The 23,022-nt window shown below is 35.5% G+C and overlaps 1 protein-coding gene across 3 annotated transcripts in view; it reads left to right on the plus strand.

Annotated features, from left to right (window-relative positions):
• Window positions 1–23,022, plus strand: part of SLC25A21 (solute carrier family 25 member 21) — a 233,069-nt gene that overhangs the window by 147,037 nt on the left and 63,010 nt on the right. For all 3 annotated transcript variants that reach the window (XM_083863535.1, XM_083863537.1, XM_083863536.1), the window contains exon 3: window positions 19,765–19,848. In XM_083863535.1, the coding sequence (XP_083719661.1) occupies window positions 19,765–19,848 (84 nt within the window). The remainder of the gene's footprint in view (window positions 1–19,764; window positions 19,849–23,022) is intronic.

The raw sequence follows: 23,022 nt of genomic DNA on the forward strand, positions 1-23,022 counted from the left end.
CATCAGTCCTTGATACCAATCTTGGGGACATGGGATGAATTGGACTTTGGCAATGCATGTCTCTGCGCTGATTCTACAGGGAGCCTAGATGACTGACTTAAATTCAGCAGTGGAGTAAAAGATAACTGAAAGTAAATAAGATTTATAATGCTTAAGTACTTAAAATGTATGCAAGGGTTCTGCTTTAGTGCATATCTAATTGCAGCAGGCTGTACATGACTACTAGAGCTTAGGACAGGTCCTGACTCAGCCTAAAGGCAGAGCCCTTCAGTACTACTGAGGTGTCTCTCTCTGAGAGTCTTGCTAGGCATGACTTAATCTGGACATCCAGCGGGCAATGGCCTCTGATGCCCTCTGCCTGAATGTTTGTGGTGCAGCTCTGCAGAAATGCTGCTGTGTCATGCAAACACAGTCGTGTGCTGTGGGAAGTAGCATTGAGGACTACAATCCTCTTATGTACTTGATAAAGTCTTGTCTGCACCTGTATTAGAAACTACTTAGTTAATACTTTCTATAAGCTTACCCTTAACTAGAGGTTGGAAATTGTGCCAATACCAAAGCAGTGAAAAACTTTGCTGGCTTGTTTTGCTGTGGTTAGTACCATGAAAAACCTCATTTGATTTGTGCTGTGTGTGACAGAGTTACTTTGTCTCTCTCATTCTAAGTACCTTACCAGCAGATGACAAAGATTTGTGAGCTGGATGATTCAGGAACATACTCATCCCTTTCCTTGAGTAGGTAAATGAGATAATAGGACTCTGGAAATACACCCTTTTTTTAACATTTTGATTGCCACCTTTTATAAGCTGAATAGAAACCAGGAATTTAGTTTCTTTCCTGTCAGTTAGATTAAACATCTGTGGTTTTTTATCCCTGTTTTGGGATGCATAACACATGATTTACTGAACTGCTGACTGCTGTAGTTGCAATTAAAACAGTGCTGCCTTCATAGCTTGAACACTGAGTGAAACAGGCTGATAGTTTAATCAATCCACTTTAAAATGTATTAACTAAACCAGCAGTTTACTGTTCTTGTCAAACTCTAAATAACTGTAAATCTTGTTTTCAGAAATCAACAAGAAAAAATGTAACACATTAAAAATGAATTAGACATGGCACACCTCCCATAAGCCATATAATAAACAGATCACAGCCCTCTAGTAATAGTTGTGATTTCTGGCATGTCACTGGAGAAAAACTCGTGGGTTTTCCGAATGACCTGTGTCATAAATCACTGCATTCCCATTTACACTGAGCACATGTATCTAATTTTTCTAGTGGCTTCTGAAATCCTGATGAATGGCTTTGAAATTGATTACTGGAATGTATGAAAAGTGGTGTCACAAGTGCCTTACTGAGGAAAGGAAAAAGAAGCTAAAAAATAGCCCTGTGAAATCTGAACACAAAATTGTAATATGGACTAAATAAATTAATAACCACACAGGAGATAAACCTAAAACATAACAAATTTGAAATCACTCACACTTTTATTTAAGGCAGATAAAATATAAATTTTCAGTAGAATTAAAATAATGTAAATGCACAAGCCAAGCATAAACCACACATGTATTTTTTGACTATGCAGGTGGCAATGTCTTGCTTGTTCAGTTTACTGTGTTGTCACGGTGTTAGTATGAAAATTTTTATAATATGGAATGTGTCATAGAAATGTGTTAGAAAAAGTTCAGGCATTCAGAAATGGATTCAAACTTATTAATGAAACACTGGAGTCACACTGAGGTACTTTTATGTATACCCTATCCACTTTCTTTATCTATGTGATCTTTTGAGAGCAGATATAACCCTCTGTCCATCACACTCACAATTGAACAAAACCTATGCACTCATTAAACTCAAATTATCACTCTTTGGCTCTCTGTACCTCTCTGCAGACACCATAGACATAGTATCCAACACAATCTCATTTTCAAGTGACATGTAGGAGTACACTTTGTGATTCCAATTTTTATTTCCTTTGTGTAGACGACTGCAAATTATGTTACATGCTGAAAGATAATGTAGATAATTTTTATGTTTTGCTCACTGCTAAAGATTTATCTGTGTCAACAGCTGGAACAAATGGACTGAAGTTGAATGTGTTACATGATTGTAGCATATAGATTCTGATTTGGTGTTGAAAGAAACTCCTTGGCAGATAAGTAATGAAATGAAACAGCAAACATGCCATCACCTAATAAAAACATCAGTTCATAAAAACTATTAACTACCTTTTCCCAAGACATCCCTTTCTAATTGATATATTTGAATTTGTCATGAGAAAACAAATTCATGTTATTCTAATAATATGTGCTGAGCTGTGCTTTTAGAGTAAGGCACTTTTTTAAGGAAAATATTACCTTTTGTCCAGTCTCTATTTGCAAGGTTCAAAATGACCAGCATTCATTAAACTTTATTACTGAGGTTCATGAAACGTTCTTTGGATTAGAAAAGCATAACCTTCTGTCCTGATTTAGAAGGGTGTTGCAGCATTTCATTAACCTGGAAGCCTCCTATTTACATGGTTCACAGCCTGGTCTCAGCTCACTTGGAGGTAACAAAGGGTGTCGGGACACAAGTGCAGCAGGGGGCTCATCCTTTAGGGCTGCCATCTGAGTTTGATCAGGCCAACTGTTTTAACTCCTGCCTCATTAGGCAAAATAAAATGGAGATTATGGTGTGTGGAAGGATCACATTACAGACAGCAAACTCAGCCTGCTGACACTCTCTGTTGATTTTGCATTTTGACAAGACCTTGCTCTCTGTTTTCCATTCTGTATTACAGCAGGCCTTAAATTATTTTGAAGACAAGATCATTTGTATCCCCTGGCACTTCAGAGCTTAGCCACAGAGGAGTGAAGTAATAAGTGAAGACACATTAGTCTCAGAGGCAGTTTACCTACTGGAGAGATGTCACTGTGTAGCAAGGGCTTAATGCTGATAGACACATTAATTCAGCTTGTCAGGCAATGCCTAGCTCTTCTTTTTTCAAAGTTCAAGTTAGCTGTGAATTTGAAAAAATCTGACACAAAAAAAGTTCACGAGGTAAATTATTATTACCACCTGGCACATAGGATTGAGTATTTAATTTTCATTATTTACAGTTAACATGCTCAGTCTATTCATGTTTAATTTAGTCACTGGTTCTGGTGTTTATATAAAATTGTAATAATTTTTAGAGTATAAGTGTGTCTGTTGCATTTTAGTGCCTGTTAGAGTGGAGATGAGTATCAGTCATCAAAGATTCATCTCCTAAAGAGAGTCTTTATCATCTGATTGTCCATTAAAAAGCATTTTCCTGCTGAACTCCTCTGTATGTGCCATAAATTAACAGAAACTTCTCAGTTTTTAAAAGTCAGAAATTGGTTCAGCATATCAGTTTGGCCAGCTGATAACTAGTGGCAGATCTCTTATGAGGAAGATAGTTGCAGTTCTTATCCATCATATCCAATTATGCTTATCTTTAGGAAAAATAGGGTGTTAAATGCAGGTGATGGTTAGTAATCAGGTAATCAGGTAGATCACTTCTTTCTTTTACTCCATTTGTTAGTAGGACTTTCTTTAACTTCTTCCTCTATAGGCACAGATAATAAAAGTGAAATATAAAAATTAAAAATAAATTTACTGTATTTTTGTGATTATTCCTTTATAAATAAAGAGCTAAACAGACGTACAGATGACAAGGTGATGTCAGAAAAAGAAGCTCCCCTCAGGGAAAAGGGGAAAAGAGGCAACAACTAATATGTGACAGATGTGAAAGTAAATTGTTTAATGCAAAGTAGAGTGTGCGCAATTCTATGGTGGTTACAAGTATAGCATAAAATTGTTTTAAGCTGATCTAAGATTTTTTTATTCAAGTTATGGCCAACTGAGCAATATACACCATTATTATCTCCTATACGAATTAAATATGTCTGAATTTAAAGCCATTAACTTTCAGGAAACTGTAAGTTGCACAGACCCTAATAATGTCTCTTCAGTAACATGGGCCACATGACCACATTTAATTTCTGCTGCATGTTAAACACTACATTCAGCATCCCCATTCCCGATGCAGCCTGATTGATTTGCAGACTATCATGCATCTTTGCACCTAAGGAGGAAGGAATCTTTAAAAATTAACGTCTTGTTGCACATTTTTGCTTCTATATATCTGTCTTTTGGGAATGTCTCAAGTTGAAAGTTTTCTCTCAGTTTCACAGAATGAACCTGCCACTTCCAAAAACAAATGACGGAGAGGCAGAGAATATGATTTTCATGAAGCAATTACTCAATGAAAATTATTAAAAGGATTTTGTTAAAGTATGTGTCATGAAGTATGTGCATAAATCACTGCAGATTCTTGTGGCCCACATTTCATTTATGCCTGTTTCCAACCCCCAATTCCTTCTTAATTTTATTTTAACTTTCTAGGTCTGAAATTCTTTCTCTTTTTTTCAGTTCACCTTACACTAGTGGCTGCCCTTTTCCACCAAATCTGTTCCTTCTGTCTCTTCTTTATCCTTTTTAGCAACCTGTCCCAGATTCTTCCTCTTCAATTCATTTCCACTTCACTTGCCAGCAGTTCTTTACTTGCTCTGTTTCCTTTTAACTCCATCAGATGAAGGCATCACTTTCTGCTCTAAGCTTAATTCTTGCTGAGAAAGGGAGACACAAGCCATGTCATGGTATACCTCATACATATAATGCTGAATATGGTATTTAGGAGATCCTATGGTAGAAAATGGAACAAACTGCACCAGGAAGATGAAGGTAATTGTTTAAATCAAAGCTCCGATTTAAAATCTGATGATTTTAGTGTGAATTGTATGCATCCACCCAAGACCAGCACTGAATTAATGAAAAATAAAGTAATCTTTAATAGTAAATATTAAATAGTAATAGTAAATAGTTAATAGTAAAAATTGGGCATAGGGGTGGGAGTTGTTTGTTTTTTTGTCTGCTCCACAGCCTTGTAGATATTTATATGAGCAAAACAGAGTCTGGCAACAAGCAGTGATCTTAAGTTGATTTTCTCATCAGAGCAGCCACTCACCAAATTACATTCCAAGTGGAAAATGTAAGATGTTAGCAATGCTTGACTCTCTTCCCAGTGTGAAATCCACCTGAATCTGAGTAGTCTAGTCTTAAGCACTTTCAGTTCTGGAAAAGTGTGGAGGGCTCAGACATAGGACTCATTACACTGTCCAAGTATTCACTTAGTATAAAGGCATGCTCAGTTGTCATTTTAATAGGATTTGTCCTTCATTTATAAGAACTTTGGCCAAAGGTCTGGTCTCAGCAGATGGAGATGGTTGAATGCAGAGCTGGTTCAGCTGTATGGGTAAGTTAAGAGAGCAGTTGCTTGGCCTTATATGATGCCTAGGAATGGCAAATTCTTAAATGTTATTAGCCTATATTATCAGCATCCTAATGCAATTGTATTTTTTCCTCTCCATTTCCTCTCCAAAGCTAAGAGAGAAGCACAAATATTACTCTTGCCTGCTGTATGCAGTCAGAAAATGGTATTGATATATTGCAAGAGCACAATGGTGAAATTCCTCTTTCCCTGTTTTGGACATACAAGAACAATACGAGCCATGCAGTAGGTCTGAGTCATCTGGCACAGCTCAGTGTGACTCATGGTGACATTCTGTAACTACAGCAAGGGACAGCAGAACTCACTGGCTTGCAGATATAGGAGCAAGGAGACAAAACTGGATACTTTTACAACATCATCAGTTCACACCTTTGGGGTCCAGGAACAACTGCCAGGTCATGTTATCCCAGAGAGTTTAAGGGAACATTAGTGAGGGCTTGTGCCCAGGCTGTTTTGACAAGAGGAATAAAAGAAAAATTTGTCCATGCCTTTTGCAATCCAGCACTAAGAAATCTCAGAGTATTTTAGCATGGATGATTAGCATATGTGATTAGAAATTTTGTGGTGCCATAACCTGGAGATGGTTTGTCTTGAAAAGGCTTTGGCTTCAAAGGAGATGGGAGAGTAATAGGGTACAAAAATTTGCTTTTTTTGGTAGCACTTGATTGCTTTGAAAGGTGGAGAGGGGTATGTTACAAGAACTATTTCTAGGATTCTTTTTCCCTTCAGAAGCATTAACAGTAATACTACTGTCTCTAAAGTTCAAAGAATGCTATCCTAAGCTGATTTGGGTCAGCAGAAGAAGGTTCAGAGCTTGGAGTTCTTTCTTGCCTTTCTGTTTGTATGGTAGTGTATAAATAAAGGTTCCAGTTTGTGATGTCAGATTTCCACTTTAACCTTTAGGCAATTTCATTACCATTGCATGGCAGCACAGCTCGGCATGGATTTTCTAGAAATTAAGCTGGTTTTTATACATAAAAATTTGAAGCTTTTCAAGAAAAGAAAGGATGAAAGGATCAAATACAGGAAACATCTATATTTATATCATAGCTATTCTTACTGGCTTTGAGCAAGGAAATCATTACTGGAATCATTCTAGTCTAATATACACATGATAAATTGTGTTTGAGGTCTTTAGCAAATTTAGTGTTTTCAGTGAAGCCAAATGATTAACATTTTTGCTTGGGTTGTTTTAGACTCTCCAGTAGATTAATACTCTCAAAATTTCCTCTGATTCTGTGTTATATTTCATTCCATTGTGCATATTTGTCTATAAACTATTTTAGACTGTGTCAGCTGATACTCTGAAATCAGATTTTATGTGCAAATGTTTCTCTGGGTCTTAGAGATATCTGACATAAAATGTCTTAAGTTCTCACTTCAGGAAGTCTAGATCTTTAAACCAAATTTAGTAGCTATTTATACCTTGAGAAGACCTTATTTAATGTACTTTTGGTTCAGGATCATTCATAGCTTTGTATTATATTGAAACAAGGACAAAGAGTGTAATTTGTTAATGTCATGAAGGATGAAGTTGGTTAGAAAGGGAAGTGTACACGATTTATAATAACACAAGTATTTCCTTGCTAATCCCTTGTCAGGTTCATTATCTGTAGTGCCCCAGGCAATAGTTGGCCTATCGTGAGAGTGAAATTTAACCCACAGCATGAAATTAATCCTCAAAGACTTTTGTCTACTCTTTCTAGAAATAATAAATTTGGAGTGATTTTATAAATCTCTTCTCTAACTTTATGCAGAGGTGTTAAATTAGTATCTAAACTCTGTGGCAAATGTCAATCTATTGATTTACATTTAGTTAACTAACAGGAAAATGTGTATCAAGCATAATAAGGAATTTGAAGAATTAATGATATGTCTATTTTTTCCTTCCTGAAGACTTTTTTTTCTTTCCTAATACAGAAAATTCTCATAATACAGAAAATTCTATTCCTTTTAATTACAGGGAAGACAAGGGTGTATGTATGCATACATGGGTAAAACCATTCAAATTATCATAACTGCATTCCTAGAGTTTCCAGGTGAAATATATATGAAATATATATATGAAATAATGGGAGAGGGGGAGGGGTGGGGTTATACCCTGGCTTCTGTTGTAAAGCTTGTTAGAAATCTAATGAGGGGCTGTTTTGGCTAAACAAATGGATTTTTAGTAATTTTACAAAGTACATCTTGAATCAACTGTGTAAATGCCATGTAAATCAGCTGGTGTTTTTCAAAAAGAGATTTCCTTTTCTTTGTATGCAAAGCTCTTTCTGAGGAGAGAAGAGTTGAAAGTGATTTATTACTGATTGATTCAGATTCTCTTCAGCATTTTAAGAATATCCTTCCTCACTCACAGCATTCATCTACTCCTATGGCTACTTGAAGCTATTCATCTACTCCTGAGTTACACATTGATGCTCTTTGCTACTGAAGACTGAGGTTTGCTGCTCACTTTGAGAATTGTTCCACTTCTGACAGCAGGAAGTCATATTTAATAAATGTTTGCAATTGGCCGTATCATCTATGTTGAAGAGCTTCATCAATGTATTAATTGAAACTTCACATCGTCATAGCCCTTGGGACAGAAACCAAGTGACAAAAAATTAAGCAAATGTTTCATAGTACACAGTCCTGACACTGGGCAGGAATTTTGCAGGCTACTTAGAGGGCATTATATGAGCAGATCTGGAAATACATTATTCTTCTGACATAAATTATAGCAGCGGTGTAGACATGCAACCATTCTCTCTGCACATACTCCTTAAAAGGAAATTAGTTCCTTAAGTCACACTGTATTTTCTCTGTGTATTTTAGAAAAGCTATTTTTGTGCACACATATACTCTAGTGGTGAGAAGGAAAACAGCAATTACTGGAGTATAAACAGAAGTTAAACAGGTCAGCAGAGGAATATCATTGAGCCAAAAAAGGACTTTAAGGTGTGTTAGAGATGCCACTTGGTAAAAGAGATGAGATGTTGTATAAGTCTAGGAAACCTCTGAAAACTACATACTCTTTTGCTAGAAAGTCCTACAGAAGTACCTCATATAAAGTTAAAAGATGTATTTTTAATACTCTTATGTATTTTTAAGCGGCCTTTATTGTCAATGGCAGCTGATGAATTTAACAATTATAATTTGATGCAGTATGGTACAGTAAATGAATTCCATATATTAATTCAGATATCATTTATGTCACATCAATACTGAATGCAGTAGTAGAGAGAGAAGGGAAATTTGCGGAATTTCACTGCTTGTTGATAGGTTTTAGAGATAACAAGGAAGGGACGTGCAGTGATACATTGTTCATATTTTGACTAGTATCTGCCTCAAGATTTTCCATCTGCTCAATGTATCATGTTTCTTCAGCACCACACTCTTTTCTATCCCACCCGTTTTCATAATTTTGCTCACTCCTGCATATCCATCACTCATTCCCCTGTGATTGACTTTCACTATTTGCCCTTTTCCTGGACCACAGGCTCATAGGGAAAACTTCTTGCAACAAAAGCAGCAGTGTTTGTTGATTCTGAGACTGTGGTTTCTGCTGCCAGTTCCAACGACAAGCTGGCATCTTGTGACCTCTAATAAATGACCTCTAATAAATTGGAGGGTGATACATCTCTTAGCTGTTAGGCAGGATGGCTGCCTGCATTTTCAGGGGAGTCTTGAAAAAGAAAAGGGCTAAAATCTGTCCCCAGCACGTAATAAAACTGGAGATTCCTTTCTGCAGACCTTTAAGGTCAGCTTCATTCTTGGAAGGGGCTCAGGCCACAAATTGGACAAATTTTGGATTTTTAAGAAGGATAATTCAGATGTACTCTGCAAAATTTGGGTACAGTAGATCCTTCTCATACTTCAGACTGGGCACCTTTCAGACTCCACAGCAGGGAATGTTGGTTCCTACAAATATTTAGATCCCTTTTTACATGCACAGACTATATTGCACAAAGCTTATACCCAAAATGGAGCAGCTAAGCCTATTGCTAGTATCATATCACATAGCAAACCACTACACAGCTAGTTCTTTGAAAGAATCATATCATAACTTCAGAAAAGAATGAATTGTGCTGTTCTTTCAAAGACTAGGCTTTCCCATTAGTCAGCATATGTGCTACGAAAAAGAGAATGGGAGGGGATATGCCTATATGCAAAGGGTTTACCCATTGCACTCTTACTCAGTTTGGCATTAGACAAGACACAGAAAATTTACAACAAAGTCATGATCCTACTCATTTTATATATAATAATACATATATATAGTAATTACCTATTAATTCTGTAAAAGCATGCAGAACCACTTATTTCCAGCAGTCATTTTTCAATAAGCCTATTTTATTTATCAGTAGGCATTCAATAATTCAATAATTCAGTTTTTTTTACCTTTGAATCCATGTAGCATTACAAAGATTTGACTAAATGTGTACATGGAAGAGGTACTGAATGTAGTAAGGAAACAGAACAGTACTTCCTGAGAAATATTGCATGGATAATGTCAGAAATGCCTTTTCTTTTTTCTATTTTTCAGTCCTTAAGCTCAATATCTGAGTCAGATCAGTTGTGTTAGCATAGTTTGCCTGCCTGCCTGCCTGCCTGGAGAAGAATGTGAGCAAAATGCCTTTAAGGACTTCTGTGACTGTACAAAATGAAGGCGCTTTTCTAGCTTCCCACTGGTGGTTAGTGAAACAGTTTGTTTTCTGAGATAAACATCACTGTAACAGGACCTGACAACACTTCCTTGATTTGAATACTTTCATGAACTCAAAAGGAATCATTTACCGTTTCTTTTTTGAAAAATAATCTTTTAATCTTTAAAAGGCACAAGGCTGCAAGAGAGCAGTAAAATCTGCTGAAAAGTGTATCCTCCAGACTACTGCACTGATTGCTGCCCACTAATGCTTTCCTGAAATCCTCTCTTTTTCGAAAGTTGCCTTGTTTTGTACCTTTAAAATTATCAGCACTTGGAAAAGTCTTGTTAAATCTGAAAGAATTCCTGTTTCCCTTTAGACTTAACAATGTTTCAGATACTGATTAAAAAGAGAACTCTCCCTTTATTCCTGAAGTCGGTAAGAAATATTATGGAAAATTGTGTTAACTCTTGCAAATCCCTCTACAACTATAAAAGTACAAATGAGATCGTCCCTGCTGTTTCAGTCAGGCCTATGAACCTCAGAGCAATAGGATATTTATAAGAAAATTCCAGACATAGCAGTGGTGCCGTGATCCATATGACCCAAAGTTTCCAGTCTTTGTCTATCCTCCTGTCTTTAAGGAAAAACAGAGGGGCGTAAAATGAAAACTTGGAAGATCACAAATCATTGTTATGACTCATTATAATGAATGATTTGTGCATTACTTTCTGGAGTAGTTAGGTTGAGTTAAGGGGAAAAAAGTAATATTCCTTTATAATTTTCACCACTTTAGGCCAGTTTTCAAGCAACTGTCTTTCCTGAAGCAACAACAATCTTTTTTTCCACACCATCCTGAGTAATGAGTGAGTTTTTTCAGCTGGAAGAGTTTATTGTGATATAAAGGTGCAGCCTCACACGGCTGTTGTCAAGACCCTGTTAGTGTTTCCATTACAGCATTATTTTCTGTTATTTAAAACTGGGATGTCAAGTACTTGAAATTGAACTTCGGTAGTTCTAAAATGTATTTACAAATAAGATAATAATCTCATTGTGTGGGCTGTTTGGGTCTGGAAAAAAAAAAAAAAAAAAAAAAAAGTATCCTGACAGTTCTGTAGCAATAACTGTGATTCAAGAACAGCTTTAAATATTCGAACTTATTCTTCTGACCTTGGTGTGCAACCTGCATTCTTGATTCTCCTGAGTTTTGTTTAGCATTAGGTTTTGTTGTTAACATTATGTGTTAGAAAATTAAAAATTAATTTACCAAAGTCTGAAAATAAGTCCTGTTTTTCCACTACATTGAATTAGTGAGAACTCACAATTTCCTTTATTTTTTTCTTATCTTCATACAGTAAATCGATAGGGTATGTTCATAGGTACCAATGGTTTCTCCTTGCTTACTAGGGTAAATTTTAGTGTTACACCAAAATTTCTTGAATGTGTTTTTATGTATCTATGGGCTCTAAAAAGAACTGGCAGGCTACAATTTGAACACAGAGAAAACTTTCCTTAGAGTTAAGTGAATACGTTTTTGTTTTGATTTTTACAGAAGTGCACTATTTCTGATTAATTGAATTGCAGAATGCAGGTGCTCCAATATTTCACTAGTTTACTACAAGTCACCACAGCAGTGAAAGTCATAGTGCTTCAGAGGAAATTTCATCCTTAACTTGCCTTGTTGTGTCCTACTGTATGTTAAGAATTGCTGAGATCACTTTGCACCGGTCAATAATGGATTCCATATAAGCTGTAATATTGGGGCACAGTTGGGTGGGTAAGAGTTGAGTTTCAGTCTTTAACTCAGAATTTCCTTGTTTTGCTTGTTTAAATCTGTATGTTTTCTGTCATTTAGCCATATAATTGAATAGGGAAAAAAGTAATCTTTTCATGGAAGCAGCACATTTGTAATAGGTAGTGTCCATATTATTTGAATTAGCTATTAGTCATTTAAAGTGGTTTGTCTGTTAATAAAAAAGGGCATGTGAGTTAACATTTTCAAATGCAGGGTATTTTTCAGTAGAGTAAGTCTCGTTGTGTCCTTTCCAGTACTTTAAAAATCTCAGCCACAATATATTAATGAAATTGTTTCCCTTTCAAATATTTTCCAGCACAAAACTAACACTTCTTTCAGCAACTCACAATTTCATTTTGGCTATTCTCCTCTGAAAATGAATTTGGATTTCTATGTTTGACCATTTCTTTCCTTTGGGGGAAAAGATATTTTTTGTTATCTTTCTTATTTTGACCATAGGGAATAAGTGTAATGTACACTTTGTCATGGTTTGAAATTTTTTGGTGCTAAATCATTTTCATACAAAGAAAAAAAATAATAATAAAAAATTCAGCTGTGATGGAATTGATCTCATCAAAGAATGTAAAATATTAATGAATACTGAAAAGTACTGAACAATCCACCAAAAAATCCTCCCCCTACATCTTCATGCCAGAAAGCCACAAAAATTCTTTTGCCTTCTCAGGAGAGGTGCTGTGAGATTTCCATAATGGACACTGAAATCAAAGCTTTGTTTGAGAAAACTGAGTAGAAGTACTTGGCCTTTTCTATAAAAATTGTAGAAGAAGATTACTTTTTACAGTGGCATGTAGATCTTTAGTACATTTTCTGAAATTCGAAGGGTTTTAAAGTAGTTCTTACTGTTTGTGTTTCAGCTATTGTCCAGTAATGACCAGTAAGGGGTCATTTGAAGCCTTTCTATGAGTAATCAGACACATGCTTCTTTTTTACAATGCTGTGTTGAGATTTGCCTTTGCATCTCTTTGGAGTAATAGAGAATACTCTTACCTTTTAAAAGGGGCAAAATTACTCCCCTAACCTGGTATGACTTAACTGATAGCTGAAGTGTTCATAACTGCATTTAAATTTTTTAACAGGTCTAATTTGCAGAGGCTCAGTAACGGGTCATAGATCACAGTAATGTCACAGGACACAAGAATTGCTTTCCAGAAAGAGATGAAGAGAGGATATACATTTTTGTAATGGAAGCTAAACTGAGATTAAAAAAATGGACACTTAAAGCAGGCACATGATTTCACACTGAAATTAGCCAAATCACATTCTTATTTTTCCCTGAACTGAGATTGCATCCTGGAGTCTTAATATAATTATCATATAATATATGATTTCTTGTGAAATGTCTTCTAGTCATTAGTTTATATTCCTCATCAGTTTGTCCGTTGTTTCTCTATAAGCTGTTTTGAAGAAAAACATGTAAGACTTAATTCAAAACTAATGAAAACCAGATTTCTTCTGTTGATGGCATAGGCTATGAGTGACTATTCATACAAATAGCTCCATCATCTCTGACGATACAAAATTATTCCTTGTGGTGCCATTTTGAATGATTCGTCCAGTTTAGATAAGGCTCAACAAAGTCCAACAAAGATTTGGGGGGGTTACTTTCACGTAGGGAATAGAGATTACAAAGGTTTCAGTAATAAACCATCACCATGAAAAACAAAATGTTCTTTTGGCCATTACTGGTTTCTGCAGATTCTTTCACCAGTGTAATTAAGTGCCTTATACACAGCAAGATGTAGACAGAAAACACAGATAGTGCTAAATTTTATCTATTGCTGTTACAGTTGGCACATCCTGGCTGATCTTCTTGTGTTAAGACCCCGTGCATTGCACAATCCTTCACACAAAATACTGTGTGATCTTTCAAATAGCTGTCCCTTTTATGATCATTGCTGCCACTTATGTTGTGCTCAGAACTTGTATCTAGGCAGCCAAAGCAAAGCTTCAGTGACAGAATTGTATCTTGTACATAGCCACAACACTGGCAGAGCGGAGTGGGACTGTTCCTGCTCCGGTAAGGACTTGTGGATAGGCTTTTTACACAGAAGAACACTTGAGACATTTCTCGAGGATAATAAAAATATATATTGTTTGCAAGTCCTTAACCGTGAGGAAAGGCTGATACTTTCAAGAAGCTCATAGAATCCCACAGCTGCCAGTTGTATCTGGGACCTCAGAAACACAAGACCATTACAGGCCTTGGAGGCTGGGGGGGAAAAGGCAGCTCTTGCTGTGCACCTGCAATAGGTGGGGAGGCTCCAGCTTGGAGCCTCAATCCATACATTCACCTTGTTGTGAAACATGAAATCAAGTGTTCTCAGTATTTTTGTCCATGATACAAAATGGGACTTGCACATTCATGAGGTTTCTCCAAATGAGTTTCAGGCTATCTTTACAATTATTTCCATTATTACTCATCTTTTTTTTTTTTTTCTTGTTAAAATGCCCAACAAATTCCTCCAAAATTCAAAGGGGTGAATAAACTCAACAAACCTCATTAATTCCAATAAGATTAAATAAATTGTGATGAATTTTGAAATAATGCTTTGATTCTGGTTTATTTCTGTAAAGTAAATATGCACTGTAAGAAAATTCAACTACAAAAATCTAAATACCATAGTTTTGAGACAAATCTATGGCTAGGATGAAGAGTGACTGGAGTAAGTTCTGTTCTTTACCTGCTCTTTATGTTTCTACTTTATTATATTCCTATCACAGTTAAATAATCATCATAGCAATACTAAAACACTTAAAATACGACCTCTGCAGTAGCAAAACTTATATCTTTTGCTTAATATAATTAGGCTTTTTTTGGTTTAAAAAGTAATGTTCAGCTCTTTAACAGCTCCTATGATTTACTGTTAAAATAAGTGGCAGAATTATACTCCCAACTTAGTTATTATCCTATAAGTAACATAAGCAGCTCAAAGAACTTGAGCCAAAAAGGGAAATAAATTATATTATTGAGGTCCATTTTTCATTCCAAAGTTTTGCATAAAATTTAAGCATCAGTAGATATCATTCACAGTAACACCTGAATAAATGTTTAACTTAACAAATCAACATCTTTTAAAAGTATAATGCAGGGGGATTTTTTTATTGTAAGCATGTGAACTGTTAAATATTATGTATTTATATAAAACTTCTGACTATATATTTTTTTATCTACATATGAGGGTGGGTAAACACAGTTAGAAGTATCTGGAATCATAGCAATCACTAAAAGAGCAAAAAAAGCTGTACATGTTTTCAGTTTTCCCAAAAACTGTATATTTATTTTAAAGTTGTTTTAGATTTAAAGTTGCATAGATTTTTTTTTTTTTTTTTTTTTTTTTTTTATTGTTATGCCATGTAATTATCTTCTTTATAGTATCTATATACGTCAGTCAGTTCCTAAATTTGTTTGCTTTGGTACTGCACAAACCCCAACCATGAATGGAAATGTTAGGGGCTGTATTCAAAACTGAGAAGAATGTATGATAAAATCCTATTGAGATGTGCAGAGAAGGAAAATACAGCTAAGGCTGCCCCTCCTTGGCAAGCACTGCAGCCTGGTATAAAGCTTGTTTCTCTGAGTCAGTGTTTTTCTTTCCCTCTGAACTCTGGTTGAGAAACTACTTTAGAAACTAGTCAGCAATGCTGCATAAAAACAGTAAGAAATTGTGGATTTTACGCATGAAGGTATAGTCTTTGCAATCCCAGTGGCAAGGATTTGATGAGTCTAGACTGCTTCATATCACATTGTGGTTGTCCTACATAAATGGGACTTAAATGCTCATTATGTGCTTCAATACAAATATGAAAATAGTGATTTCTTCCTTTTAGATTTTAAGATGACTGAATCAAAGTCATTATGAATTAGAAATCTTTCTCGAGCTCAGTTCAGTAAATAAAACTGGGAGGATTTTTAGGTAACATTGTGGTAAACAGGCTTCAAACATTATATACCTGGATAATGTAGTAGCAGACATGCCCAAGACAACTTCTATGAGATATTCAGCAAACATGAACAAAAAATTTAGCAAATTATAAAGGGATGTGAGAGTTTGGTGTTGTTTTTTTTTTTTCAGAAAGCACATGCATCTATTTATTCTACTATAAATATTGATTCTCTTAGAAAAGACAACCTGCTGAACTTTTGCAATAGGAATAGGGTCTGATAACCATAATCTGGACTGAGGATTTTGTTGAACTCAGAATGAAATGCTGGCTATTAGAAACCAACAAGGACTGTGAGGAGTTAGGCATTGGAAACAGATGCATATGTTTATGTAGAGTCATTGCTCCACAACATGATGGATCACTTGTTAAATGATAAGCGGTTTGGAGAACTGGTGAAAGAACTCAAGCATCTTCTACATTATAGAATTTCAGGCAGAGCCCATTGAGACTTATTGATCAAGGACTGTTATGACCATAAAAAAATATTCTCTCTCATGCTAATAAAATAACAATAATTCAGGTTTATTCATTTCACAAGTAGAAGTTTTAGTGCTGATTAGTGTGGGTAAGTTAAATATTTTCATGGGTTTAGATCATCAGTTTTCAATGCCTTTTGAACAGACCCCAAAATGTCAAATAGTTTTACATGGTTCCCACGTTTTACAGAGATCCCAACCATGTATCTTCTGCAGTGAACAGGGAAGGACACCAATGTTCTCTTCTTAAACATTATCAGGGCACATTTGTATCTGATGAAGCTACTGCAAAGGTACTGTTCATTCAAAGGGGACATGGAAGACCAAGCCCTTTGGACTGCTGCTACAAGCCAGAAAAGGAAAATGTGAGGTCCCTCATGGCATAGGAGATGGATGTGGGAACTGCAAGGAGCCAAGGGGGCAGGCAGTAAATGCCTTGGCTGATCCCAGGTAGGAGGCAGCAACCTGGGGTGCAAAGTGCCTCCCACAGCTCTGTGAGCATTGCGGGGGTGGGAGCCCTCAGCACCACAGCATTCTGCCCAGAAAGCCAAGAAGCAGGAAAATGGCAGGGGAGGAAAGTTAGCCTGATGCTCATTCTTAAAGTGATAAACCTTAAAGTAAACACACAATGTGTTGAAGTGTCCAGCAGCTTCTGACATTTCTTGGATGCTGGTAATGAGTAGGAGGTCGTCCATCCCAGCCCTGGAAAAGCATTTCTGCACATATGGCTGTTCAGCATGTCACTGAGGGCTGCCTGCCATCACACTTCAAAATTATTAGATCAGAAGTTAGTGTTCCAATGGTATTTAGAGGGGAATTTATCTTTTTTTGGTCTAGCAAAAGCTAAAAGGATACAAGGCAGCCATCCAACTTTCAAAAATGCATGAAATTCAGTGGTTTTATAGTGCTTTTAGAAAGGAACGGATTTGAAGCAGAGAAAGCCATTACATATCCCCCAGTTGTATTCATTCCTCTAAACAATCATTAAAAACAGGCCAGGTTGAGGGTTTTTTTAAGGGAATGCTTTAGCTCTTCTGCGCTATTAAGACTACTAATAGAGGCTGCCACTGCTGTCCCCAGGAAAACAAACAAGCATTTTTTTCAGCTCTTCCCTGAGCTTCTTATAACAAGTGCTGGTAATCAATTAGCTAGTTCATTAAAAAGTTACACATGATTTTATTGAGGCAAGCAATTCTGAATCAAAGAACCCAATTCGCAGATCTAGGTTGAAGCACATAATTGGCATGTATTTTAGAATTGCTGTTAAAGCTATAAAATAGATTTACTAGAGAAGGAATGGATCCAAAAACCCTAAAGGAAGGAATATGTTATTTGTGTGACTCAGTGTTACAAATGGACTCATTTAATACTAAAATCTTATCTATATTAAAACAAATATCTGAAATAAATGTAAAGGTTCTTTGACTTAACTTCTTATGCAAGAAGTTATCATTCTTCTGATAAAACATAAATTACCTACAGGATTACTGCATTTCTTATGTCATTATTTTCATTATTGCTTTCAAAGACATAGTTTTAAATAATTTAAATTTAGTTGAGAAGTTGCCAATGTGTAAGCTTTAAAACAGAATTATATAAATATATTCACTATGTTGTTGAGATCCACTGTGACTCTGGAATTAAAGCCCCTGTTCAACAAACAGTTTTGCATGCATGATTTAGGGGAGAGCCTTACACACATGGAAGTAGGACATTGCTGAGCATTTGCAGGGTGAAGGAGAGCAAGTTGTTATTCAAACGATGTTTTAGAAACAGTGATACTTTTTTGAGTTTAAAAGGAGGCCAAATCTTGAAACTCAAAGGAAAGAGTTTGGGTTAAGAAAACTTTAGTTTTGAATACTTGGAAAAAGATGTTATTGGTGAGTTTCACAAGTTTTCTTTAAGAAAAAGAAAGACATTTTCAATTTTGAGCTGAGATGTATAATCAAGTCTTAGATATATTAAAATGTTCATAGAAACTAGGTTCTGTTATAATTGGGATTGCTTGACTGCCGCAGTGTAAAAGCTTCTGTAGCTGATATTGCTGTTGGACTTTGTGTGATGGCATTGAGGCATTTTTTTTCAACTATTAGCCTTCCCAAGGGATCTTTTCAGACAAAGTGTTATGCACCAGCTCTTATTTGAGCGTAAGCCTATTGAATAGCATTCTTCTTTCTGCCAACTTGGCAGCAAGTTTTCGTGCTAATAAAAGAGGTTACCCCAGATAGAGATCCCAGATGTGCCTGAACTACTTTTATTAAGACTATAGAGGGACTCAGTGTTTCCTTCTAACTGTTTTCAAAAAAGGTGTGGACTTGCCTTCATAATTGCCCAAAGAATTGCATCACTAGAATTTTTCTTCCTCAAATTGAACAATTTTAGATGTGTTAGCACAGAAATACTGGTGTTCAAAACAATGAATGCCTTTTGCCACAATACTAATGTTGACTTGACCCTACAGAATTCTGTGAGAGAGGAGAAAATTGCTGTTTAACCTTGAGTTAAAAATACCTTGGTTCATTATCTCATATAAATGAGTTTCAGTATTGTGATAAGTAACAACTGATGTTTCTCAGAACAGCAGTATACCTTTGGCATGTGCTGTACTTGACTGTAATGGGAATTATTCCTTGTAGAGAATTATTATTGTACCTAGTGATAAAACCACTAGAGTGCTTGCCTGATGTGGGGCTATTTTAGACTGGAATTGTCAACAGCAATATTCCTTTTTATTTTTTAGTCCTATTTGGTAATTAGAAGTTTAAAAATAAGTTAAGTTGTTAAAATTAGTCTAAATATCTCCATTCTATTTACTTGAATGAGCCAGCTGCAGTTTTGGAACTGAAAGAAATAGGATCCTCTGAGATACTTGGTCAAATAATATAGTTTGTTAAACTGTTGCTATCCATAAATCATAGCAATAAGAAGTTTACAATCCTAAATCATAATCTTGATTTTCCTTTCCAGGCCACAAGCTTCATGTTGAAATTTTTATTGTTGTCAAAATGTGAATAGAGAAAATAAGGTTTCAATCTGAATAATTCATTGCTTGCTTTTATTGTTCATCTTATTATTGAATTATGAAAAATGAATAGTACTCTAATATCTGATCATGTCTGTGCTTGACTTTTGTTGTAATTGTGTCAGATATAAGAAAGAGCAACACATGATAGTATTTCATTTCAGATTTTCAAAAGCAGGTTTTAACTCAAACACTCACATTAGTTTCAGTGGGCTTTGGATCAGGCACAGGGTTAACAGCTTATTTTTCAAACAACTAGAAAGAGGTGTAAATGTCAAAGGTGATAGCTATACTGTGAGTTCCATAAACTACAAAAAAGTTACTACTAAAGCTCTATTTTTCCTTGGTTTAACAGCTTCTATGAAAACAGTGTTAATAAGTATATCAGGAACAGTATATAATAATGAATCAGAGACGTAAAAAAACCCTTTAAAACTCCTTTTATATAATAATTGGAAAGTTAAAAGTGACTTAAAATCCCTGACTTCTCATGCTGTGATGTAAATTGTATTTTTTTTTAGGTTCCAAATTCAAAGAGGGAAAACTGATCCAACCAGTTACAAGAGCCTGGGGGACTGTTTCAGGACTATTTTCCAACGAGAAGGGTAAGAGTATATGTTTTTAAAATTGTCAATTTTATGCGACCTTTCTTAATCACCCATTTTCCAGACATTAGATCCTCTTTATATTCCACTCTTCTTTTTTTGCAATTACAAGAATTTGGCAAACGTAGTCTGACGTAACAAGCACAGTCTGAAAAGCCTTGATTAGTCTAAATTAGACTCATAATGCAAATTTTGGTTATTATAATATGTCAAAGAATGCACAGCTGTATAGACACACTGGTGCAAACCCTGCTTCAGCACAGGAGCAGGATGGCTGCATCAGTGTACTGCTGTATCTTCATTCTTGTGTCTTATGCTGGTTTTCCAAACTAGCTCAGGTTGAGCATATCATTTGTTTACAAGCCCTGATGAAATGACATTCCCAGTTACCTGTGGCAGACAATGTTTCCAGGACCTGTGTAAGCAAAATTCCACAGCTTTCTAGATAGACAGAATGGGGAAAATAGGGTTATGCTCATCAGTTACTTGAATCGTACTGGCGTCATAAGGTACCACTGCTCTAAGCCTGAGCTCCTCTAAGGGAGTTGGGTTCTGATCCAGAAAGGCAGTTAAATATAGGCTTAATTTTATGAGCAGCCCAGTTAAAGCCAGTGAATGTAATGAGATCAATCATATGCTTAAAGCTAAGCCTGTTATCCACGGGAGCTCTTTGGAAGCTAGCCTTTAATCAAGGTAACTTTAATTAGTAAATCCCAGCTTTGAGTAGCTGGCAGGCTTTCCATAAACTTTTTTAATACAATAGCAACCCAATTTTTAAAATCTTTTTTAAAATTTTTTAAATTTTTTTAACCCATGTATCACAGAAACAATTTTGTTGGAAAAGACCTCTGAAATCATGGAGTCCAACCTATAGATCATGAGTCAAACCTAAATATTCATCAAAATGGAACTATTCTTGTATATAGAGGCACAGACATTGGATATGGAGGCAGCATAGGTGCAGTGAGATGTAGACTTATTGCATCCACAAGCTGCACTGGAAAAACAGAGGTGAGATGAGCAGTGAAAATTAATAACTAGAGCAGCTGTGTTTCTTGCAATGAGATTTAGCTTAGCTATAAGTACATCCATATAGAACTGGAGGGTTTGAAACGAGAAAGTAGGAACATACCAAGAAGTTTTTTAAGGTGTTGAAAGGAAGTTGTTGCAGCTGCCCTTATTATTTCTAAATTCTTTTTTATTGAGACATTATTGTTGGGTTTTTTCATGACAATAGACATTAAAAAGCTTAAAAGCTGAAAAGATTCCACACAAATGAAGGTTTTATGGGCTGAGTTTATATAAACTTCTATTGCTTCTCAAAATAAAACTATTGAAGTATTAATATTTACAAAAATATAGAACTATTGTTAAATAGAAAACTAATTTCATTATTTAAGTCAGTGAGTATGAAAACAGTGTTTATATCATCTCAATTCACTAGTATTTTTCATATCTGGAGAGTCTAAATCAAGAGATACTTTCCAAGTTTATTGATTATTCATTGTTTTTTTCCTATGGAATTCTTGTGCCCCGGTGCTGGAATTAAACCAGATTTTTTTTAATGTTTGTATCAAGTCATGAATCTGTGAGCAGGAAAAAGAAGATGATTACATGAAAATATTGTATATCTATATCACAATTTAGCAGCAGATTGCACAAAATTTCTGTTGGGCAGGAGCTAATACAGAGTTTTACTTGACCATTTCAAAAGCAGTCAGTACTGATCTAAACAAAAAGCAAATTTCATTAATACCTGTTTTTCTCCAGAAAGTTAGACAGAGGCAGAAATTCACATTTGAACAGATATCAGTAGTAAGCACTAGGAAAAAAATGAGATTAAAATTCTCAGATGAACTATAATGTTAAATTTCAGATAAAAATAAGAAAGTAAATCAGTTAATCCTGAAAAACCTGTTTGACTCCATGAGTCTTTCATTCCTGTCTGCACAAGTTGTCTGGTTTTCTGGAGTATGGTGATTACGACAACTGCGAAGGAAGTGAGGGTGGAGTGCAAATTATTTTAGTTTGTGGAAACCTTTAATTCTGATAACCCATTCCGTGTGTGACCACAAGAATATGCAGAAGAGAGCCCCAAGAAAGGGCTTCACATTTAGATACTAAGCAAATGAAGTCAGTTCATGAGGTGTTCAGACTCAGGTGTGTAAATCTGTGAGGAGGGTATAAGAAACTCATTTATGCCCCATGTTTATTTCATATTGGCAATAAGGAGCACCCCTGATGGCTTGTGGCATGTTCTGGAAATATGTAAATATCTAAATCTATGAAGAGCTTAAGCATAACCTAAAAAGAAAATAACTAAACTAAGCTAAAAAGGGTTTAGGTGTCTTTCTCCAGCACTCTGAATTCCCTTTTGGCATCTGTGATTTTATGTTAAATTGACTAAAAAAATTCCTAACTAAATAAAGAAACACAGTGGGAAAAGAAGTTTTACTAATGGCCTGTCCCTGAAAATGTTTACATTTAGGAATATCACTTATGCTGATTTGTACTTATATTTTTCAGTAGTAGCAACTAAGGTAAGCCAGAATGTCAAAGCTGTGTTCAGGCGAGACACTTCATCGTGCCTTAGTTTTTTGACCTTGTTATGTTGTGGTTAAGTATGCAGAATCAGCCTAGGAAGTATTTATTTTTATGAATGCATATGCAAATGTTTCATTTGCTGCAGTGGCTCTTACTGAAAATCAACCAGTAGTATTATGCTGCTACAGTACCACTGTAGCAATCTGGTGATTTCAGGGAAAGCTTCTTCACCACAAATAACAGCCAGAATTCTTTAACCACCCCTCTGATTTTGTCATCATTACAATGAAAAGGACAGAGGAAAATATTATCTAACCACTAACAGAACACTGTCCATTTCAAAGAATCAGAAAATTCCTTTATCACAAAACACTAGAAATCTTTTAACAAAACAAACAAACACAAACAAGGACAAAAAAAACCAAAAAAAAACCAAAAAAAACAACCAAACAAACAAAAAAACAGGAAAAAGTTGTACAAAAGCTCCCTTCCCCCAAACTTTGAGTGTCTCTTTAGATGGAAATAAATTTTCTTCATAGGGAATTAAAATCTTCAAAGAAGGATCCATCCCTTGAACTCTTGTCTTGTCTTACAATAAAATGGGAGCCACAAATGTAAAATTTAATTGAG

This window comes from Zosterops lateralis (genome assembly GCF_965231275.1).
Source record: "Zosterops lateralis genome assembly, chromosome: 6".
Taxonomy (NCBI): domain Eukaryota; kingdom Metazoa; phylum Chordata; class Aves; order Passeriformes; family Zosteropidae; genus Zosterops; species Zosterops lateralis.